The sequence below is a fragment of the Anopheles coluzzii genome, chromosome 3, assembly GCF_943734685.1.
Source record: "Anopheles coluzzii chromosome 3, AcolN3, whole genome shotgun sequence".
Lineage (NCBI taxonomy): Eukaryota > Metazoa > Arthropoda > Insecta > Diptera > Culicidae > Anopheles > Anopheles coluzzii.
This window is the reverse complement of record NC_064671.1, coordinates 87559065-87583391: the sequence shown is the minus strand read 5'-3', so window position 1 is coordinate 87583391 and position 24327 is coordinate 87559065. Positions and strand designations below refer to the sequence as shown.

General features: G+C 46.8%; 2 protein-coding genes across 10 annotated transcripts in view; one reads left to right on the top strand and one right to left on the bottom strand.

Moving 5' to 3' along the window:
- Nucleotides 1-24327, bottom strand: part of LOC120955008 (lissencephaly-1 homolog) — a 233112-nt gene that overhangs the window by 32512 nt on the left and 176273 nt on the right. Inside the window, exons 1-2 of one of the 8 annotated variants that reach the window (XM_040375452.2) lie at nucleotides 20015-20119; nucleotides 18098-18213 (exon numbers count right to left, since the gene is read on the bottom strand). The exons of 1 other annotated variant lie outside the window; for it this stretch is intronic. The gene's annotated coding sequence lies outside the window, so the exon portion shown is untranslated. Of the gene's footprint in view, nucleotides 1-13232; nucleotides 13393-18097; nucleotides 18214-19000; nucleotides 19387-20014; nucleotides 20120-24327 lie in introns of those variants that run through there. 6 more of the 8 variants (XM_040375451.2, XM_040375450.2, XM_049609816.1 and 3 more) reach the window with 6 other exon arrangements.
- On the top strand, nucleotides 20221-24075 carry LOC120955011 (uncharacterized). Of its 2 annotated transcripts, none has more exons than XM_049609819.1 (2): nucleotides 20221-21495; nucleotides 23931-24075. In XM_049609819.1, exons 1-2 carry the CDS (start codon nucleotides 20438-20440, stop codon nucleotides 23971-23973), a joined length of 1101 nt encoding a protein of 366 aa, XP_049465776.1. In that variant the 5' UTR covers nucleotides 20221-20437; the 3' UTR covers nucleotides 23974-24075. The 2 variants fall into 2 exon arrangements, with proteins under 2 accessions (XP_049465776.1, XP_040231390.2); XM_040375456.2 differs by lacking the exon at nucleotides 23931-24075 and adding an exon at nucleotides 21569-21915.

The following is a 24327-nucleotide window of genomic DNA, read 5'->3' as shown; positions in this document are numbered from 1 at the left end:
GGCATGGCACCGTCAACAGCAGCAGCAGCAGCAGCTACCTTTTCTAGGTCCGGCATATGGAAACGGGAAGAAGGGAATGGGTGGATGGCGTCGGTAACAAAGTACGAATTTGCCACAATCCACCGCAACCCCGATCCCGACGACTTGAACCCTTCCAATTAGGCATCATTAATCAAAACTCGGCGATCAGCCGGGGAGCTGGGGCAGGAGCATGATGCTGCGCTGCAGTAGACACATTGCAATTTGGCCATTTGCAAGCGCTTTCAACCATTTCCTGCTCAAAACAATCACTCCGCTAGACACAGCAGCAGCAGCAATGCAATACGCGCATCATCATTGCAATGCGCAAAACTACCATTCACGAACTCAAGCGCTTTGCGTCTTGCGCGAAATAAGAAGCGCACCCAGTGGAAACAGGGGGAAAAAGTGCGGCCCCCATCATCATGCCTAATGAACTACCGATCCGAGCAGCTCTACCACTGTTTGTTGATCATTTGCATAGAGGAACAAAATAGCAACAAACCCAACCATTCCGTCGGCCCACAAACATACACACAACGGCGGCCTCCGGGGTCCACACGATTGGTGGCAATGATACGTTCATGCTACTAAAAATGATGCGAATGAATCTTGGTGCTGCGGCGTTGGCGACACGCAACAAACCCATTCTCCGGGAGGCTGAAATGCCGCCGCCGGCTGAATAGTTAAAGCAGAGCAATCGGATAACATAATTAATTCATTTCTTGTAAATTGCTCTTTCTGCCCGGGGTTTTGGGGTCTATACCATCGCCCCTGTCATAGACCCTCCCTCCTGGAGGGCGCGCTGCTGTGTCTCCATTTTATTGCCGGGTTGAGTGCAGTCGACTTGAGACCAAGTTGATGCTGTTTTGCTTTCTCACACACACACACGCGGTAACGTGTGCACCAACGGATGGTGAGATGGGAGAGCTGGTGCGCCATATGCTTGCACCGTAGTCGGTCGCTCGGGTTGCGCCTAGTGTGTGATAGTTAATCATGATTACGCGAACTCTGTGGGAGCAACACACCATAATGGCTACTGCAATATACTCCCATTTCCATTGCGAATGCATACGCAATGCAATTAACACGGTTAGAGGATGAATGATGCAGAGAGCGGAGGGGAGCTTGTGCAGGTGAGATGTGGATTGGAAATGGGACTCTGATCATACAGATGAAATTATTCAGATTAATTTCAACCGCTACTTTGTAGGGAAATAGGTAAAACATTCATTCGATTAGCTGCAGCATTCGCTCAGCAGAACCAAACGATAGCACAGGGCTGTCAAAGCATCCGTATGGGGAGTTATAAAAAGACAATCGGAATTTTTAACACGAAAAAACAAAAAAACGAAAGTAACAAAATCCAATAAGAGGCCGAAGCAATGAGTCTATTACACCTAATAAACGTACTAAATAATCATACTAGAACAACTAGATATACTAGAATTCTAGAGCCTTGTCATGGCACAAAAGCACTTACAGGATTTCTCTAGCAAGCTCAACACCATAAGCAAACAATTAAATCTCTTAAAATACATTTCAACAATAACACTGGAAACATAAACGATCTCTTATTGATTGCTTTGTGTACGTTTGGCAAACATTTGACAATGTCGAATTGGGATTTTATGGATTGGAAATTAAGATTAGAGTGTTGAGCTGGCTAGAGAAACCCTGTAAGAAGTGAGTAGCTCGAGCAGCTGCCAAACAGCAAACATATCTTCACCAACGTTGAAACAGTTTGAAAATTATACTGTTTTCCAAGTCGGTTAACAGCATTATTCAACGCTCATCTGATGTTTTTCAACAGCACATCCGTCACAAATATATGACAGCTGTTGAAAAACAGTTTGCAAGCGTTGAACAATGCATTTAACATTCAAAACAGACTCGAAATACAGTGTACAGAGAACTAACAAAAACAGAAACAAATATAAAATATCGTGCTACAGCAAATTGCAGTTGTATCTGCCTAGAAAACCTAAACCCGGATAAAACAGCCACAAACGGTAAATGAAAGAAGTAGCGATCACATTTCACGTGCATTTGATGCATCATTAAAATTGCATTTTAAGTATGCAACGCCGCATCGGCACGCATTTGACATGCCTGTCGCCGGGAAGGAATTTCAACAATTCTGAAAACACGCGCGTGCCAGCCGCCGTTGCTGCTGATTGTTGGGCAGGTTGGTTGGGCGAAAGATGACCTTTCGGGCGTACCCACACACGAGGCGTGCAGGCGCCGCCACAAGCACAATTAAAGCGATTAATATGCACAGCACCTCTGCGTGGCCCCTGCCCGACGTTGATAGCAGCTAAATTGCATAGCAACTCGCACTACATTTCCAATGATAATGACACGGTGAGGAGGGACACACGAATACAGGAACTCCACAAAATTGGAACAACGTTTCATTTATTCTTGCTATTCCGACGGCCCTAAACGCATCAGAAATACGCGTTTTCTAAACGTCCACATTAATGTAAGCTCCGTTGACGTTCGAGATTGCATCATCGCCAAACCAGGAAAGGTGCGGTGTGGCTTTGCTCATAACACAAGGAAATGGGATGACGTCTGTGTAATGCTCCACGTGCAACAACAAACCAGACCGGAGCAAGATTAAGTTAACCGATGCCAATAATGATGATGTTAATGAAGATGAAGTCGTTAATTTTGTGCCCTGATTAACGAGCCCGTGGCGGCCAACAGGTTATTTAAAAATAATATCAGCCCTCTATCCAACTCCTCCTGCTCTAACAACCTTCTGCACTGGCTGCATTTGCCGAGGAAATTCCATTTTCGATTTTAGCAAACGCGATTAACGCATCGCGGTAAAAGGAAAGCAAAACGGCAGAAATGGCGGGATGCTGAAGATCGCAAATTACAGCGCTTTTCCCATTCGAAACCATTCCTCACTCTCTCCCTCTTTCTGGAGGGTGGTATGAGATGTGGCTTAATCAATCTCCATCTTTAAGAGGAAATTAGGACCTTCCACAAGGAAAAATGTTTGAGGTGAAAGTGACGCAGCGCTTGAAACATATTTGCACAATTATTAGTGAAGGAAAAGCCCATTCCACGTTATTTATTTTTTATTTGCGTTGATTGAACAGACCAGATGTTCGCAGAGCTGTCCAACTGTTTTGCATAAACATAGCTGCCGCCCGAACAAGCCACCTTTCGCCTATCGCCTTACTTGAGGAGTAGCTGCTCGACCGTGGGAAAATGCAGTGAACTAATTGCTTCAGAAAATGTCACCACAAACTGCACCCTCAAGGGGTGTACCGCATTCCCAGCATTTTCCTGCCTGAAAAAAGCCGCTCCACGACAGACCCTCTCTCTGGACCCTGGGGAGGTTGTTGGTTGCTTCACATACATTTTCCCACCCCAAAAAAAGCATCGTTGAGGCAAAAAAAAACAAACGAAACCTATTTTGAATGGAACATATAAGGTTCATTTTTTCTCCCCTCTTACCGAGGTGTTCCTTCCTAGAAGAGAATAGTAAAAACAAAAGCACGAGAAATAGTGTCACGACATCGATGGTTCCCCCTCGCGCTCTAAAACCACAACAAAAGCACGATCATGACGCATACCACACACCTCATTCAATTGCCCTCTCCTCCGGAGCGATTAACACGCAAATTCCCCACCTCATCAAGGGGTTACCGGCCCCCAACTCCACCACTACCTAAAACAAATGTCATAAATTAAAAGCTCCAGCATGCATTTATTTGCATTACTCACGCACAAGCTTAAGTTGGGTCCCTTGGGAAGAGTGGGGAGAGTGGGGGGAATATAAAGAACGACGCGCCAGTTGCGTAAACATGCAACCGGAATGTGCGTTGTTTGCGCTGCTTAAAACACCGAAACATTGTTGTCATGTACGCTACAACGGGGCACGCAGCACACGTGAGCATTAATCCGGTTCCTAAATCCCTGAAGAGTTGCTGCACCGTTTGGATTCAGTTGGCGGAGTGTGTATAGTGTCCCCTTTTTCATGCTCCATCGATCAACAGCCCTGGAACGTTTCAACCAGTGTTCATGCCTTACAAGGTATACGAGCACCTCCTGAGGGCAACTCCGTACATACTACACGAAGCGAGGTACGAAAACAGGCATCTTTCTCTAATAGAATTATGAATCGAGGCTTTCAGGAGACGATGGAACAACTTTGAATTCCCTGCAACGTTGTATTGTTATACCCTCCCTCTTCTGGTGGGCTCTGAGCCGGTTAGAAAAATCCAGTAACCGATCCAGTAACCAACGTCACGCCGGCGGCCCCACCGTTCGGCTTAGTCAGTCAGGCAAGAACTCCACACTTCATGCTCCAGCAATTCCAGCGTGCGGAGAGAGCACACAATTTCATAACCATGCAGCCGAGCCAGTCAGCACTACCAGTTTGTTCCCAGGTACTGCGTATTCGGGGACATGGCCGGGCGGGACATAAATACCGAGCAGTTTCATGCGCAATCGTTATAACGTGTACTTGCCAATCAACACACACACATACGTACGCACACATGAGGTGGAAATTTCACCATGCAAAGGGGAGCCCGTGGACGACGACCGAGCACACAACCGGTCTCCACATCATGGCCATCATGTGTATTTTGCATAAATCAGGGAAGCCTTGGAGGCCCTACAGCACACACCAGAAGGTTCAAGTTTGAAATAATAACGCTACCTACCACCGTACATGCTACTACTACCTTCTCTATTTTCGCTCTCTCTCTCTTTCTGTCGCTCTGTTCCGTCGCAAAGGTTACGTCGAGGGAAATCGATTACAAAATACACACACAGACACGTATGGGGCTTTTGTGGAACAGAATGGAGAAAAAATGGTGGAAACGCTCGGAGACATTACCACCCGATGTAAGATATTAAAATCTATGCCTAACTGGGGTATAGAAAGAGCACACAATACCGAGCCACTGCGAGAAGCCATACAATAGCTTTATGTATGGACCATCTAGGGCAGGTGTGGAAAGCGTTCTTGGTGCGTGTGCAAACTTCCTCCTCCCATAGAGAGCGACCTGCAATTGAAAACTGAGGAATGTAAATTTCTGACCCGGCATAGACAAATGTATCTCTCAGAAGCCTTAAAATATGTGCTCCAAAACCATGTAACTGGAGGCCAATTGGAGAGACATTACATAAAACAATGGAGTTGAGTGTTTCAGAAACGAATCTATCGTTGGACAGGAATTGGAACAGGCGATAGAAATCAGGACGATTCGTTCTGGCAATATTGGGGATATTAAAATCTTGGGATATTGAATGCCTTTTGAATCAACAAATAATTCTTCAAAACATCAAAATCTATTGAGCTCAAAATACGACACTAATGCATTAAAATAGCTCCATTCTTTCTTTCTCAATCCAAAAGCCTGCAACATAGTATGTTGGAGAGAAAGTATTCACATCCAACTTGTATCCAAAGTCGATATAATCTATGGAGGTTTTCTTTCCCAAACCACCACACGACCGACCGGCGACGAAAGATCATCACGAGCTCACACCGCGTATGATATCAACTGAATTGAGCTTCCTCTAATTCACCGACCACTTTTCTCGCGGCATGTAAATTGGCGCATAAGGTTCTCCTCTCCACTCCCGGCTTGCTCGTTAGAAATACGACCCCCTTCTCTTCTGCTGCTTCGTTAACCGGCCACCTTTGCACGACACACAGCCACTTTGGTAATGATCACCTATCAGCAGGGCGACTTGCCGCTTGATCGCGGAAAGGTGATAATTTCTACTATACGACTCACGACTTCGTACCGCGATAGACACCCTCTGGGTCGCAATCGTCGCCGATCGAATGCCGTTTTGTAAGCTTCTGCTACTTTACCAACGCTGTAATAGCGTGCCCATGATCGAGGAGTCACATTTTTACCCCATTTCCTTGCTGTTCAACTCCGAGCAAACTCACAACATTCCTTTCCAGAAAAGCTCCCCCATAAGTGCAGCCTGCAGGCCTTAATCCTAGAGGTAATCTTACAACGATGGCACGGCACACCCAAAAACGGCAAAGAAAAGAAACGCGCACCTAGATCAGACATTCCACGTTCTTGTTACACCTTTCCAATGATTAATATCTCACCGCGACGTTGACGACAACACAATTGGCCGGGGACGGGCTGCTGTTGGTGCATTGCGTGCCCGAACCAACATACCATCCATCGAGCGTATCTTGTTGGGTTTGCACGCACACGACCGAGCGACGTTTTGTTCGTTGAATTCCTTCTAGAAAAAAAGGAAGAGGAATTTGAATCTTCCGAGAGGGAAACCCGCCAGCGATCGCGACGTTCCGAGGGTTGGTTCCGTTCTCGGATTAGCGTACACACACACAGGCATTCTCCTCCCTGGTTGTGTGTTATTTCCTTTTTTTTCTTATCAAGCACAGGGCAGCCGTACCACCAGACAGAATTGGAACGTCGTAACGGGGCACGACCACACCAGGGCGACGTGGCACGGGCATGTTTCTCGCGCTTGCGATTTAATCCCCATCGCCCGTGGCAAACATTGTGCGCGATACGGCTTATCAGGCCTTTGCTACGCTCTGCTTTGCTGCTCTTGGTGTGTGTGTGTGTATGTATGTTACGAGCCAGAGCAAGATCGGAGCAAGATCGGAATGCGTGCCTACAATCGGAGCAATTCTTAGTTCAAGTTCAAACCCAGGGTGTGCGCACGATCAAAGTGCAATCATCTCGACAAAGGCATGAGCCAACCATTAGAGACTGTTCGTTGGAGTGCTGGCATAGCTTACACGGCCGTCCCTTCCCGCTTTTGTGTGCTTGAGGTGTGCGGTAATCAGAAGGAACACGTTTACAACTTCATCGAACGCAATGAGGCAATGATCGGGAGGGAAACGTAAACGAATTGGAATGTTTCATTGGCATGGTATCACGTATGGGAGGAGTGTTTTTTTCCATGAAGGTTGGAAGGGAAACGTTTCAAGCGCTCAACTCAGGCGTCATAGTAAGTTGAATCACCAGGAAAAAAAACAAGACTCTGGTGTGCTTTAATAGTTCTCATTCCAGATGTAGATCCGTTCTGATTCTGGAATGAATCATACAATTGTTTTGAAATTGACTCTAAATCCAACAGCATTAAATGAAGCGATAGTGATCGCAGATGTTAGACAATGAGAATGAGAATAAGTTACATTATAATGGATTGAAGAGACTAGTGTTCAGACTTGTGTACATAGTGTTAAATCATGTAGCAAACAAGGCATAAATGAGCCATACTCCATAGAAAATATGCCAATGATACGAGTTAGGGTGGTGAATACTCTTATTATTACTGAGCTATTTAACGAAATTCACAATACGCGACCTGGGAAACACAAACAAAAATACTCGAGAAAGTGTGCCATTTATTTCAGATACAGTGGTGAATCTTCTAATTTGCTTTTTCTTTAGCAAATTGTGTGATTAGTGTCAAATTCATTTCTGAGAATTTTAAGAAATTGTAAATAATGCTTTACGCGAGACATTAAATCACAACATTTCGAGAAAGTATGCAAACTGTATGACTTTAAATGATTAATCACTGACAACTCTGTTTACTTTAATAAATTTGATATAAGGCTGCGCACAACATTACAGTGTTGTAATTACATTAACAGCATAATCGCTCGAGAAAGTGTGCCAACTGTGTAAGATAAAGTGAACAATCCTGAAAATCTCTGATTCTTTAAAAGATCCCATTAATTAGATTAAAACTTCAAATCTTAACGCAAAACATTAGCAAGCACTATCATTGCTATTTCAATTATGGTTTGGATGAAAAATTACTAATTGAGTGGTCCAATACATTCAATATTCAAATCTACTAAATCGAGATTATTTTGCAAAGATCGTAAACATCATCATCAAGAACACTAATCCATTAGGGGAAGAGTAAAACGTTCGAGTCAATGTACACTACTGAGAATCGTCATCTTCATCTTCTTTCATTATTCTTTCTACTTTCTCACACAAAACTGTTTCCACCTATTTAAAACCACAGACAAACACCACCGCACGACCTATTTTTTCCGGCTATTTCCGACCGAACCTTGATTTCAATTTTTTGGCAAAGTGCATCTGGCTTTTCCACCGCAGAGTCTCAAATTCCCAAAGCTTTCAAACAACCGCACACTCCCACTCCTGCTGCACCACCGCATGTTCACCATTGATGATCATGATCATGCCTGACCTCAACGGAGCGTCGGACTGACAGACAAACGTGAACGTGAAAACTAAAAATACAACTCAATTTTTTGTTGCTACTGCTGCTCTCTCATCAACCACAGCAGGACGACCACCCGACGGACTGCTGTTTAATTTTGTGTTTGCCACCCGCCACCCCACCCGAAAGGTGCTCAATGGGTAAGCGAAGTAATTACACGACGTGACGGTGGTTTGTCGTCTCGCAAATGTTGCCCTACTGAGTGCGCTCCGGGGTTGGCAAAGAAGGTGTTTGCTCCCAGCGGTACATGAGCACGCACAAAGTCTCTCCCGGCTCGTCGTTTTGTATCTGTCTCGCCGACGACGACGACACCACCACCTCCATCTGGGCAAAGCTTCTTCTTCGCGTGGGTACAATTATTAGTTAGTAAACAACATAAAAGGGCCCACACCAGAGTTGGTGCGTTTTTTTTTCCACCCAGCCGCTTGGTTGCGAACCTGCCAACCGTCCATCACACGTCCGACCAGGGGGGTTGGCGCGCGCGAATGATAAAATAATGACAGTCATCGAGTGTGTGCGGCGTTCCGAACGGCGCAGGAATGCTGGCGGACTAAAACAAACTTACCTCCTCGTGCGCGCCCTTACCACGCACACACACACAAACAAAAGCCTTATTATCCCCCCCCCCCCCCCCTCGAACCTCTGCACCAGCAAAAGGGTGAAGGAACTGACGCCTTCTCTGTTGGCGCGTGTTGGAAAGCGTGGTGATGTTTCGCGCGATGTTGTGATGATTGTGATCTTGATTCGCTGTGCCTACCCATATCTACCTGTGCCCAAACCTAACCCAAACCTTTGGCTGTGGGACAAGCGAAATAAATAATACAAAAATGTGCGACTCATTCATCTCGGCTCCTCTGCCGTCTCGCGAGAAGTTTATGTGGCTCGCGACCTAAATTGGAGGTCAACAACAGTGCCCCGCCAAGCTCCACAAAGCAGCTTTTGCAGCACAGACGACCACAGGGGGAAAAACAACCGCGCCGCACCAAAAATCGGTCACGATTCCGATTATTATTCTGAAGTCTTCGAGAGTATGTCTTCGCCGCCACCCGCCTCATAAGATAAATAGCTACGGAGAGCTGAGCTGCAAGATGCTGCTCCAGGCGATGCTAAAAATGGGACAGAGCGATGGAGAATGCGAGTCCACAGGAACCACAGACTTCATCTTTGACCACATTATCATAGGGTCACCACCACCGATGGGATGGCAGTACAATTTTCGAGGCCAGAGAAGGCGTTTGTGTATGTGTGCGGGAGGATGCCAAAGAAAAAGGTGCGACCCCTTCCTGCTTGATGATTGCGATTGGCGCAAAAGTCCGAAACTGGTGCAAGTAATTAGGCTGACATAAATTTGTTTGAGGCTTTGTGCTACAGTTTCTGGGACGTTTGATGGATTATTCAGGTGGTTATCTTGGTGTTTTAAAAAGATATCATAATTTAGGGTGAGAGGGAGAAGTATTTCCTTACGCCTATTGCTTAGATTTGAGCAATAGAAAGTCCAAACAAATAATTAAAAGTAAAAATATGTATGTATCTTTAGCAACATTTCATAGAGACTTAAATTTATGGATTTCAAACAAAATTCCTACCAATTAAGGCAAAAGTTCATGTAATTTGATTACTTGTATACAGGGAGATGACCTTAAAAATACCTAATTCAAACTTGTAACAACATATTTTTATTATAACAAAACTAGCTGTCATTGCCTCTGGTGCTTTCTTGTAGTGATGCCACAGTCCATTCAAGTCTGTTTTCTAATGCAACAAGCATAGCCCAGGAGCTATTCCCAAATTGAAATTAGTTTTGTTCAATTCAAACTTTACAATTGGCGTATGTGGTATTCTACAGGGGTTTTCATGAGTTCTCGTAGTTGTGGAACACTTCCTGGACTCTTTCTTATGGGAAGTGAACTTCAAATGCTGGAAATTGGACTACATGGCACTCATTTTGAACAGGCTCCTTGAACATTTCTACTGGATTTGTCCTACAAGGGGGCTATAGAGTCCAATTCCCATTACATTAAGTTCATTTCAAGTAAGAAGAAGGCAACAAAGTGTCCCACAGCTATGAAAACTCCTGGATAACCCTGTAATGTAATGTAATTTTCTAAACAAACATGACGAAAAGTAATTTAAAGACGACAACGATGCTAACGACATTAATTTCCCAGAAAACTGAAGAACTAACTAATGACGTCCTCTAACCAAACACGAATTTCTGCACAAAAATGGCAACATGTGTACCACAGACCAACACAGTAAAATAAACCATTCCCTGTTGACAGAGCGCTCCAGGAACCTCTGGGAACTACTTCAAAAAGCCTACCCCACACCACCAACAATTTTTTGTGGTTTGAGGAGCTAGGTTGTTCGAGCTCGAACACCATTACGCAAGACCATTAAACGGTGGTGGGGTCGGTGGTGGTGTACCAGCCACAATAGGAAGACCTCCGGACCTACAAAGCGCCAACATTAATGCCTCTTCACTCCCATATGCTTCCATCCTCTTTCTTGTTTTGCTTGTTCTTCGCCTGCTCTCCCTCCTCTCCTATTCACGCTCAACCTAGCCGGTCATTAACCTACGCAAAACGGTCCTCCCCCCACCCCAACGACTCCGTTGTTTTCCACCTGGCTTAATGTTTTGGATTCAAATGAAACAGCACCCGCGTACGCCGCTTTTTTCTTGCTTCATCCACTTCTCCACTGGCAAGAACACGAACGCCCGCCGTACAAATAGAAAACCTCCGTACGGAATCGCTCCACACTACTGTTCTCGGACAAAGTTCTCGGTGTGAGCTGGAGCAAAATCCGAAAAAAGCTTTTAAAATGGCTGAGAAGAAGCACACACTGCTGCCGGCACCACAACGGAACCTGTTTGTGGTGTGCAACGGGGGACGACCGTGATCTTGGAAGGTGGATTTGTTCCGTTTTGCTTTGTGACTTGTTTTCCACTGGCTTCTTTTCAATTCAATTTTCTATTTGACAAGAGCTACTAACTCCGCTTTTGTGACGAAATGAAAATGTTTTCTTTTCCCCCGTTACCAAACCAGCAACAGATCCCGAGTTAGAACTGTTAATAGATTTTCCATTGCAAAAGCCGCAATGTAGTAGCTCGGGAAACGGGAGGGATGAATAGCAAGCAGGCAAGAGCGTCTTTTGTATGGGGTTCGTTAATCGGCCAACCGGAGCAACATAAAAGAGCATAACAGGACCGGCCGAGGCAAGCGAATTTGCAGCACAAGCGTTTAGCGAAACAAATGCCGGCCGGTTCCGGAATATAACGTTGCCAATTATTTGATGCTGGTTGGCTCAGAATTTAGTACAATTTAAGTCCAATTTGTGTCACTGCATTTTCCATATTTTCAAGTAAACTGTTTTTTGCTTTTTTTTACAGAATTTTTAAACATTTTTGTTAAAATATGGTCCTTTCTCACAAAATTACGTAAGAGGTTCCCCGGCAAAACATGGAGCATATCTCAGCCCTTTCGCACCGTATTTTCTCACTCGAATGAGCAATTTCTGCTCACCACTCAAAGCTCAAAGGCACACACCACTCTCGACTCTATTATTCTGCTCAATTGTGTTGTGGCGAGGCGGGCGGGCATCAAATTGAGCAGCTTTTTCAAGCTTCCAATCAACCAAATCGTCCACTTATTGGAAATTAGTTATGCTGGTCGAAGTGAGAGAGATTTCAAGACGCCCTCGCACAACCCCTCCTAATCGTCAGCCAACTTCAACTCCTTCTCCTGACGCTAGGCTCACGGTCCAAAAGTGCACTTCAGAATTCACCATGAGTCATAGGCACGACCTGAGAGCGCAATCGACGCAACCACGCACCAACACAGCCACACACAACACCGTACACCACACCACGTTGCTTCACAGCCACACATGCGCACACCAGCACAGCTGCGGGAGTTGCATGTATGGAGCGCGCAACCGAACGGGAGCCACCGGCGGCCGCCAAACCCGAGCAGCTGGAATAAAATCAATGATTTGCGTCTTTGCGGCGGACACACACAGCACAAGCTCAAGGCAACAATAAGGGGGGGGAGATGATGATGTGGCAGAAATCACTAGCTACACCGTATGGGAAAAGAGACCACTTTGAGCAGCAACCAACACACGCTTTGAAATTCACAAGTTAGCCACAGCAAAAGGGCAGAGATGGGTGCAAATAATCACATGGTAAAGGGGCAGCAGCCACCGCCGCCGCCTTTTCCGAGGGTTTTTGCTCTTTTTGCTTTTTGAACACAAACACACATTTGCTATTTCTTTAAAACACTTCACTGTGGAGCTTTAGTGTTGCAAAAACCCCGTCTCAAAATAACTCTTTCTCATGGACACTTTTACCGCTGTTTGACCGCCTTCTGCTTCTCCTTTGCGATAGCAATCATCAAACACACTGTCACATATCAAGCTGGGGTGGATTTTCCACACAGCAACAAGAGCGGCGGCGAATCGATTTTTCCTTCCGAATCGCCACCCAGCGCGGCCTTATTGCACTGGAAACGCTGGAACAATACAGAATCACCACCATGGGGGTGTTGTGTTTCAGTGACACAATCCCGCGGGGGGCCGCTACACCACGCAGGGTTACGAATTACACAGCACGCGGGAGGCAAAAAATTAGCCCCCCCCCCCCCCCCCAACCCTGGAAAAACGGAAAGAAAAACGCAACGTGCCGGAAAACTTTCAACTGTATTGGAACTCCGTCCGTCGGACGTACACTCCAAAACACGGGCACCAGCAGCCTGTGGGGAGGTGAAGGGTGAAACACTACCCAGACACCACAGCGAGGGGGAACACTGCTGGTTGTGCTTTTTGGTTACGCGAGAAGGTCGACCGATTTGGCAAAAAAAACGGCGAAAACGATCTACACACACGCGCGCACACACACAACCGCGTGTAACAGCGTACGCGTAACACAACTAGGCTAGACTTTAACGATTGTATTTTGTTTTTAACTTTGTCTTTACTTTGCTTGCTGAAGAAGGTTTTCTCAATGGTTGTCGTCTTCGTGGTCGTTTGTCCAAACTCGAATTTTGAAGCGGCCCGAAAGGCTGCTTTCCTCTCTCTCTCGTACCGTCGTTGTCGTCGTTGTTGTACCGCACTCGGCAACGCGTGAAAACGCAATGAAGAGGAATGCAGAGCCTGCAAAGGAAAGCTCGCTTTCTCAAAAAACGGCCCACCTCGACTACGAGGGGGGTACTACACTACGACGCACATGCTCACACGGCGCGCTCTCAGTGTTTGGAGGGTTTGGAGGGTTTTTCTCACCTGCCCCAACAAACACCCAGCGTCGGTGTGCAACACAAAACCCCACCGGGAATATGCAGAGCTAGCTATGTGGCGGATAAACCTCTCTTTTGCTTCTCTCTCTCTCTCTCTCCCTCGCTCTCTGTTGTTTCTCCACGGAGAGAAAGGGAAACCATACAAACGTCAAACTGCTTACTCCCCCCCCTTACTGTATTGCACTTTTACCTTGCTCCATCCATGTGTGCATATTCTAAATTTTTAATACACACCGAGGAGACAAACATAGAAACACAATCAACTCCTACGCATGCGGTATTGATGGGATTGCTGCTTAACAATAATCGAATTGTGTGTTTAACTCTTCTTCTTTTTACGTTCACTTTCTATCTTTTCGCACTAAAACATATACGTACAAAGCCGTTTGTACCGCGTGGAAAATGCGAGAAAAGTGCCACGAAAAAGTGAGAATCGGCAAAAGGTCATCTGTGTGCGGGTGTGCAGGTATGTGTGTGCTTGCTAGTCGCAAAACAATAATACTCAGTACCGTAGTGCCGGTGTTATTTTATAATGGCTGGGAAAAATGCCTATACACACAAACGCACACACCTGCAGCGCATGAAATCATCAAACATTGATGGCAATCTTCTAACAATGTCGTACTGTTGTTACACACACACACACAAGGTGAAGGGGAGGTTTTCTTTGACGTACTTGGCCTTACTCTTTACAAAACATATGCTGCTTTGTTTGGTTTACAATGTTTGATCGAGATATCGTCATGTCATCCGGGTGAGAAATGGCCATGTTCGTGTATTGGACGACCAATAAGTTGTTATTTCTGATGATACAGACGACTACTACATACACCCAAACAAGATGTATACATACAGGCCACTCTGATTATTATCTATTTCATCTCTAGACAATCTTGTTAACGATTAAAACAATCCAAAAACATTTATTTGATCTCACATTGATCAATTTTTGATTGATTGATCCTAAAATTAATAATAAAAATAGATATTTCAGTCGATTTTATCGACAGCACCATAGAATGTTAATATTACGAATTAAACTAAGGAAAAGCTAACTGGTTAATGGCCAGTTCTATAGAGAGATTGGTTACACACTATACAGCATGCCAGTTATATATTCATCCTCTAACATTTACAATCAATCGTCCTTTGTCCATAAATACAAAGTCATTTTAGGATACAGGCCAATGCATGCCTAAGGAATAGACAATTTAAAATAAGTAGAAAAAGGCTCGTGGAAAACCATGTAATTCCAGTAGTTCGCATAGCTATGTGATACTTCATTAACTCCTAAACTAAATGTAATGGGAATTGTACTCTGTAGCACCCTTGTTGGACAAATCCAATAGGAATTTTCAAAGAGCCTGTCCAAAAAGTGTGCTATAGACTCCAATTTCCATCGTATGAAGTTCACTTCCCATCAAAAAGAGTCAAGGAAGTGTCCCACAACCATGAAATCCGATGAAAAATCCTGTAACAATTGCCTCGCTCAGTTCTTTTGTTTACATTTTGTATCGGCCGCTGCTTCTCATTCTTAAATTTTAAATGTTTATTCCTATTATCATCTTTAAAATGATACTGAACATTTCCTTTAAAATGTTACAGCACATTTCCTTAAAAAAAAGTATTATCAACTGTTTTAATTCCTCCAGAAACTATTCACGTTTTGAGTTTGCGCTTTTGTGCACCAAAAAAACAAATCATCTCGAAGTGGAAAGTTTCAATTTTGAATTTAAGTCCAACCGAAGTTTATGAACGAATGCTTTATTTGTTTAACTTCCTCAAGTACATATCGCTACTGATAACAAAGTTTGGTGATTTTTGAAGCTTATTTCACATACGACGATTTAAAAAGGTTAAAATTAAAATGACAATAAATAACACCACAAAAGGTAATCCCCACAAAAGTACACCTAATCCATGTACTGCTACCCGCTAAAAAAATTCATTACTTTTGCCCATCACCATAAACAAAAACCCGCTACTGCTTACTTTGCTAATGAGCAAAACACCTGCTCCATTTAGGACGGGGAGCGCGTACAGTACGCCCCAAAAGGCACCCACCAGCACAGACCGCCGCCACCACAAAATGACTTCATTTAAAGCCCTCCCCGGTCGTCCATTAGCGTCACCGCCCCATAAGCGCCATCGCAGCGCCGCACAGCCAGCCAGCCAGCCAGCCGCGTTTGATGCGCAGTTGATGCGCGTGGGACGCACGCGTCGAAGAACTCGATCAAAGGCGTGCTGCGCGCTGGTGGTGCCTTCCCCACCCCCCCAAACCGCCCGAAAGTGTCCGCGTATGATGTCAGAGCCGCCAGCAGCTTTATCTGTCAGACCCCGCGGGCACACTTCACACAATCCGCCTACAAGGCAAGGTCAACCGCCGCTGGTAGGCTTTGTTTTTTTGGGGAACAGAAATTTGAGCTTTCAAGGGTGAGGGTGGATTTTTGCACTATCAGCAAACAAGGTCCCCCCCCCACGAAAACCGGTCTGTCTCTTAAACACACACACACGCACGAAACACAACCAATTTTGGTCGGAATTTTGATGTCTTTTCCGGTTTGTGTCCGGAGCAGTGTTTGTCTGTTGTCCGTCGCGTTATTTTTTGTCTTTTTGCCGTCCTGCATAATTGCGTCATTGCAAAAGAAAACAAAGCGAAAGTGGGGGGGGGGGGGGGGGTGGATGATGGCTCGAGACTTTTGGAGGGATACGCATGCTCCTTTTCCGCCGGGAATGATTACTCACACAATACCAAACGGGGGGAGCAAAAAGTTCGAGAGCGAAACTCAACCAACTCTCTCACCTGTTCAAGAAAAAGATGCTGACGGAGATCTCCGCCAACAACTCGGTTTCATGTTTTTGTGTGTGTATAAAGGAAATATTTTGCATAAACATCCAAAAATCGCGCGTCATTGTGTCTGCCCCAAGCTCGCAACACACACACCACGAGAGTCCCAAACGAAAGGCAAGAGCAAACGCATGTGTGTACACGTCAAAGTCATATGACAGTCGCCGAGAGTGCATTCTATCCACCCACCCGGGGCAGCAGTTCCTATACGGCCGTATCGATGTGTCATCATCAAACCATCACCCCCCACCCACGAGTACCCTTTACCTTGTACGATATTTTTAAACCACAAGAGAAACTACCGCACACTGCAGCAAAAGATGCACTTGACGCGTTACACCCTCACCCACCCACACACACACACACATTGGCAAAGTATTTGTTTCACTCGGACAAAAACGTGACGACAGCAGGCAACACAACACAGCTGTTAATTGGTTCTGCACACAAGCACACACACACACACTGTCCACCATTCATGCGTCTCTGGAGTATTCCAGATGATGGAGATAGTCGCACGTTATGGGCACCGGAGCAAGCACACGACAAATGAATTGATTGTAAGCGATTTAAATTATGCAACAAGATGTTCGATAGTTGCGCACACACTCACACACCACGCCTAGCAAAGAGTTGTGATGCGTATGCAAAGAAAAACCCGATTTGTGACGACATTTGTCCTTCCAAGGACACCTCCTCCTGATGCACGGACACCGTGCGAAAACCCCTTTTTTTGTCAATACCAATCGAGAAAAATCGATTCCTTTTTCCCTGAGGGAGGGTGGATTGGGGGGTGGTGACTCCCTGTCACGGTAGTAGTTTGAGCGGGGGTTAAATTTTGACAGCCAAACTACCCCTTGGCGTTTAGTATTATTGCGTGTTTTGTATCAGTATGTTTGCGTGCGAATGTGTGGATGTGTGTGTGCGCAGCAAGTGTAGGCGTAACAATGAGCTGAAGCACAAAAGGAAGGGATACCCCGTCATTGGTTTACTGTGCGTAAAACAGCCAAAACACACACACACACCTGTTCAACACACACCATTGCACAAGAGCAGCCATATAAACACGGTGCGCTACGGTTTGGGTTCATATCCGTCACCTTTTTTTGTGTGTGCTGTGCTGCCCCTAATCAGTTTCGCTTTGAAAAAACAGTAACAGCGAAAATATTCGCACACACACACACTACCGTATGAAATTGACTGGCGTAAATTGGATCTTGAAGCCACCGCGTCGGCACCGTTTTGTCGCGTTTTGTCTCTGATTAGAATATGGTGATAGAAACTTTCCCATATATTCGTTCCATTGATAACGGGCGATGACTGATGCTTTTGCACCATACACACACGACCTACTTGTCCGCGATGGCCATTTTTGTCTTTTTTGTCGCTTCCTCGCATCGAAGTAGCCATTCATTGTGCGTTTTGCCCCGCAGAGAGCCACCAGTCACTTCTCCCCCGCAAATGCTGCTGCTGCTCTCTGCCATCTTTGTTCGTCTTGCTGGCGGGATCCCCTTCAGCCCCTTCAGAGGCTTCGTGTTCGCGTTTCGTTCAAATTCTCTCTATAAATGTTCACTGTTTTCGGTCGATAGATCGATAATAGTTTGTCTCGTCGGGGGCTAGTTTTCAGGTGGAGCGATTTGGTTTCGGACCGAAAAGAGTGAAAAAAGAGTGATTTAAACTGACATTTAAAGAAGCTACTTACACACTGAGTTCATCGAAGGAAGGTTATTGTTTTCCCTTTTTTTTGAGAAGAACTGTTGGATGGCTACACTGCTGCCTCTGTCTGGACTGTTGGCTTTTTTCCCACGGTGCGATGACCTACAGCAAATGATGAAATGGGGGAAAGGGAGAGGGGGGATATTTAATTGCGATTGTTTCACCTCACAGGACAGTACGGGGTACGATGACTCCTGGCACGGGGAGGAGAGTGATCTTGTGTCCGGTGTCCTTTTTCAACGCAAGTTCCGTTTGGGCAGTGTTGCGTACGTAAAGTGTGTGTGTTTGTGTGTATGTAAGTGTGTCTGTATAGTTGACTATGTGTGTGAATGTGTGTGCAGACACACGCACACACAGTCGCAAGGTTGCTTTCACACAATTTTCGTCGCACACTGCACACACAAAGAGGAGGATAACGCACACCTTACACACATGCCACACACACACTCACTCAAACGCACACGCACACAAAAATGACCCACAACTTGCCGTGACGCTGTAGGGTTTCTTGGGGAGGCAGGAGGATGGTGTGGAAGAAAGGTGGCGCTGGGTTAGGGATATTCTTTTTTTTCCTACTTTTCTCGCACACAAATTTCACCTTGACTCACAATTTGTCGCGCACACACACACACGGACACATGGGGGTGGTCTCACACTAATAAGGGAGCAGCGAACGCTCGCCACTAGCAAAAAGAAGACGAACACAGCCCCACACACAAAGCAATTCAGCGAAGAACGATCGATCGATGCTGGGCGTAATAATTATGGTTGCAGAGGGACTCCCTGCGAAACCCGGAGGGATGATTTAGGCAATGCTCTGGCGATGTGTTGCACATAACAACGCCACACACGTACGCACACACACACACGCACACGTCTCGTTGTTCACCTGCGAAACTTTTCTGCAAAAAAAGCGAGCAGCAGCCTCTACTGCCTCCACCTTCGCTCTATTGCTGGTACTTGGATTGAATTTTAAGGGATGATCACCTTTCTTCTGCTAAATACTATTGCAGCTCACAACGCAACAAACACAACACGTACACGTTCGCGCACCGCGATGTGCTCCGTACGGGGGAGTAGGGGGGTGAATGGTTAAACGGGGTGGAAAATTTTCAAGCGAAATCGACGACGACGACGACGACGTCTTTTCGCGACACTTCTTTGCTGTAGCTCGCTCTCTGCGGAAAAACGCCTGCTGGCTGCTGATGATGGCGCTGCTGACGAATACGGGCCATCGATTGCGTGCGCGTGCGTGCGTGTGTGTGTGTATTTTCTCTAGTTGCCACACACACACATCGCTTGCAAACGCTTCTCTTTCTGGCGCACGGGTCAGTTCGCCCTGCCAACGTACCGTATTGCGAACGGGTGATTAAAATGGACACGCACACAGCCAAACGGCGATTCGAAAAATTCAACGGAATTATTGCAACTGTCAAAACTGCTTGCTTGAAAACATTTTGTATCGAAGCAATTTTCTTTCCCATAAAAGTCGTCAATTGCGGTGGGCAAATTATGTTTCTGTTGAGAAAATTAACAGAAAAAGTGATTTTTGTTATGTTTTTGCTTTTTACAAACACTCTACAAAGTAATTAGATTTATGTAGATTAATGAGATGCTTTAGTCGGTGCAATAATTACAGTAAACATGCAAAGAAAAAAATCCAATAAATGTCATCGCCCACTTTGGAAGTCGGCAAACACTTCATTGCACTTGTACTTCCAGTGTAGTTTTGCGTGTGTTGCTTAAAAGATTTCCCATTTTCTTTTGCTGTGCCAAACGTGACCAAAATGGAGCAGGAACGACCGTACTACGCTGTAATCGCTGGACTGTGTGCCTCATTTGCAAGTCTGTTTGGCAAGTTGACCGCCAACAGTGGCCGCCTGCTGGAACATGCTGGACTCACCGCGGTAAGCACTCGGAAGGAACCTTTGCTCGTACTGGCACTATTCTCTCACTGGTTTAAAACACACAAAGACACCCTTTCGCGTGAAAACCACCCCTAAACATAAATCCCTAATTTCCGAGAAAGAGATTTGCAGCTGTCAAATGGCTCTGTTTACGTCGCACCTACTTTGACAGCTATGCTGGCGCCATAGGGAAAAGAAAACACACAATGGCTGGTACGGCGTAGGGGTAGTGGGAAGGGTGCGTGCGGTCAAAAGAACGCTTGTGTTGTGTGTTGCATCCCCCGAAGAAAAATACGCTCTTTCAGGCAGGTTGTTTTTGGAGTGGCCGTTTTTTGTTCGGTTCCAATCACCCGATTGACGGAGCAGCAAGGCGCGCGGGGGACACTGGGCGAGCTGGCAGGGAACACTAGCACAGCAACATGGGACCGACCAAAATCAGCCCGGAGGACCAGTCCTTCAACATCACGTTCGTATGGGAGGTGAAAAAGCATCCCTGCCTGTTCGACTCGAGCAATCCCGACTACAAGCAGCAGACGCTGCAGGAGCGGGCCTGGCAGGCTGTCTCGGACGCGGTCGGCGAAGGGGTGGACACATGCAAGAAGCGGTGGCGCAATCTGCGCTGCTGCATGACCCGCTACCAGAAGTCGGTGCGCGACAACCCCGACCAGGCGCGCCGGAAGCCCTACTACCTGTACAGCCACATGCAGTTCGTGCTGCCGTACCTGAAGGCGCGGGAGGAAACGAGCACCTACGAGCAGGACGAGCCGACCTGGACGAAGGGCGAAAGCGAATCGATGAGCAAAAACGAGGAGGAGGACGAGGACGAGGACGAGGAGGAGCCGCATGAGATTGAAACGATCACGGTGCCGGAGGAGGATCACAGCGAGCAGATCAAGGACAGCATACTGCAGTCGATCAAGATAATGCCGATCGGGCAGGAAGCGTCAACCATCACCGACCAGCAGCAGCAGCACCAAGAAGTGCTACACACGGACAGCACCAGTGCGGCCAACACGACGACGACGTACGAAATCATTACCGCGCCACCGGTTAAGCAGCCGCGCCTTTCCCAGACCAGCGTCGGGGCGGTAAGCCCGATCGAAACCGGCAGCACGCTCCAGTCGGTGGCCAACGATTCGAAGCGGGACCTTGTGGCGCAGCGCCAGTTCTTCACCATCACCAACACCCCGATGCAACCGGCCAGCATCCCGATGCCCTGCTACACCTCCAACCCGATCACGTCCCAAACGCTGCACCATCAGCAGCCGCCGGCGCACCAGACGCTTGCGGCCCAGCCGCAGCTGCAAACGCAGGTCCCGCCCCACTTTACCTTCATTCCGAGCACGTCGACGCTGGCGACCGATGCGGATCACAACTTCTTCCAGAGCCTGGTGCCCGACATACAGACGATGACGATGGAGCAGAAGCGCAAGCTGAAAATTGGCATCCTGCAGCTGATCGACGGCATTCTCAATACGTAAATATCTCACATCGGTTCCACCGCCGCGGGGATTTGTACGTTTTTTATTGTATATTGTGTCTGTTTGCAGTTGATGCAGTTGAAACAGGAATGTGTAGGGAATAGGAAGTTCAAACACAACTCTCGATTAGTTCGAAGACGCAAAGTGCAGGGAGCTGCTAGAAGGCATGAATTGGAGAGGTCAGCTCTAGGCGCAATAGTAGCTGTTAGGGCAATAGTAAATAATGTGAATGAAATAGTATATACACCTAGGTACAAGCTAATTGAAGATGGATCGAGATAAAGAATTGTAAAATAATATTTTAACGTAATAGATAGTAAGATCTACTGTGTGCGTTACTAACCCAATCTCCCGAATCCGCATTTTCTTATCCCATTTCTCGAACCTGTAGCACCCTTTACCGTCGACAAGCGCTGCGACTAGTGTTGGGCATTGTGCGCGAGTGCGCACTGTGCGCACAGCACACCTCATTGTACGCACTGCACAGCACACTTTGTACTGTGCGAGCACACTTCGCACAGTGCGCGCACTTCGCACTTTTCGCACAGTGCGCGCACTTCGCACTTTTCGCACAGTGCGCGCACTTCGCACTTTTCGCACACTTCGCACAGTGCGGGCACTTTTCGCACACTCCGCTCAGTGCGCGCACTTTTCGCACAGTGTGAGCACAGTCCGGACTTTTCGCACACTTCTCACAGTGCGAGCACACTCCACACTTTTCGCACACTTCGCACAGTGCAAGCATGTTTCGCAAATTTCGTGCAGTGCTTTGTACTTTGTACTGTGCGAGTACACTTCGTACTGTGCGAGTACACTTCGTACCATGTTACAGGAAGTCAGGTGGTGTAGTACTGAGCATATTTTGACAAACCGCCTTTAAGCATTAGCATCAGTTAGCATTAGCGACTCCGATCCGTTGGTGCAACGAGTTCAAGTCGGGGCGAATCAAAGATCCATAAATCGCTTGCACACATTCATACCACACCCATGCCCATCGCCCCCCCCCCCCCCCCCCTCTCGCCCTGTCCCATGTCCCCTTCTCTTCAGTTAATCACAAAATTTGACTAGGGCTCCGAGTGAAAATTGTAATTTTTGCAAGCCTGCGACGCGAATAGCAGTTTTCGCGTGAAACCAGCTGTCTGTTTTATTGCACAATCGCAAAGCGGTGGCTCCGAGTACAAGCACAGACACGTTTCATCTCAGCCAAATTCAAGAGAAACCTCAACCCACTGGAGCGTCGTTTACCTACGACCTTCACAGTTCATAGTTGTTTTAAAGAAACGCGTGCTTGATGTCAGCCGATTTTTCCTGATAATTTCTTCGGCTACGGACCGCTGTGTTGATATTGTGTTTCGGGGCCTTTAAATTTTTGTCTGGGTGTGTTGTATCCTTGTGTTTGTGTAACTGGTTTTCGATGGTGGTCAAGCGCAGCGTTCTGTGCATTCGATTCTCGCAGCAAATGTCTCCGCGCGGTTTCGGTGTGCTCGTGTACCGGCCATCCACACTTGCAAAGAATTATGTTGTTTCTCGCTCTACCCAATGCCTTGGGCCAACGATGATTAAATTGTATTGATTTCAGCAGTGCGCGCGTGTTTCAGCGTTCTGCGCTTTTGCCATGCGTAAAAGGGTGGAAAAGAAGAGCGAGGAATGAAGTGCAGCGTAGAAGGGGGCTCTTAGATTGAAAAAAATATTGTCTATACCCTTTAAAGGATTCGAAACAGGTGTATGTCAAATCGATGGAGTTTCCAATATTTGCATGGATCTACACATGCTTTCTGTTGGGACCAATAATAGCCATCGTGGATGTGCGGACGGAGTGGGGGGGGGGGGGGGGGGGGGGGTTGGGCTTGAAGAGGTCAGGTGTTCGCCAAGTTCATCCACTGTTAGACAACCCCGATGGCTGAGTAAATGAACTCTAAGAGAAAAAGCTGACACTGGTCGTGTGGTCGTGGTCTTTGTGTACGTACCACCATGGTACGAAGTGTGCTCGCACAGTGCAAAGTGATGCAAGTTAAGCTTGCACTGTGCGAAGTGTGCTCGCAATGTGCGAAGTGTGCGAAAAGTCCGGACTGTGCTCGCACTGTGCGGAGTGTGCGAAAAGTGCGCGCACCGTGCGAAGTGTGCTCGCACTGTGCGAAAAGTGCGGAGTGCGCGCACAGTGCGGAGTGCGCGCACAGTGCGGAGTGCGCGCACAGTGCGAAATGTGCACCGCACACTGAGATGTGCGTGCGTGTGCGCACAGCACACTTAATTGTGCTCTTTTTCCCAACACTAGCTGCGACGATATCATAACTTAATCATACTCATAATTTCTGCAAACCATTTCATAGAATAAACTTTCCGAACGATGATGTACACCTTTACAACTGAATCAAACGCACTGGTCGTCTTGCTAACTTTCGCGCGATCCATCTCTTTTCCGCTCTCTTAGCTGCCAGCAGGAGAAACCCTCGTTCAGGCTGTATGCCTCCTGACCATGGTCCTGCTCAACGGTTGCGTGTGGCGATTCTTCGTCAAAGCACTGCACGCTGGATCCGGGTCGACGCTGCGGGCATCGCTGGCCAGTGCCGCCACTAATTATGTCGCTTCGGTGAGAGCTTGGCCGCCCAAAAAGAAGGGGGGGAAGAAGGCCACTCGGATTTAATTGCTCCTTCCTTTTGCAGGCCCTCCTCGGTACGGTGCTATTCAACGAGCAGAGCAGCTTGCTCTGGTGGCTTGGCACGGCACTGGTGCTGGCCGGTTTGCTGCTAATCATAGGCGGCTCAGAGGAAAAGGAGCACGAGGACCATCCCGGAGGACAATCGAAACAAACGCCGAAAGCGAAGGAC

Bases quoted from the DNA above. Each gene is read 5' to 3' on its own strand.
- LOC120955011 (XM_049609819.1), top strand. From the start codon at position 20,438: ATGGGACCGACCAAAATCAGCCCGGAGGACCAGTCCTTCAACATCACG. The intron at 21,496-23,930 runs GTAAATATCTCA...CCGCTCTCTTAG, and splicing joins ATCGACGGCATTCTCAATAC to CTGCCAGCAGGAGAAACCCT.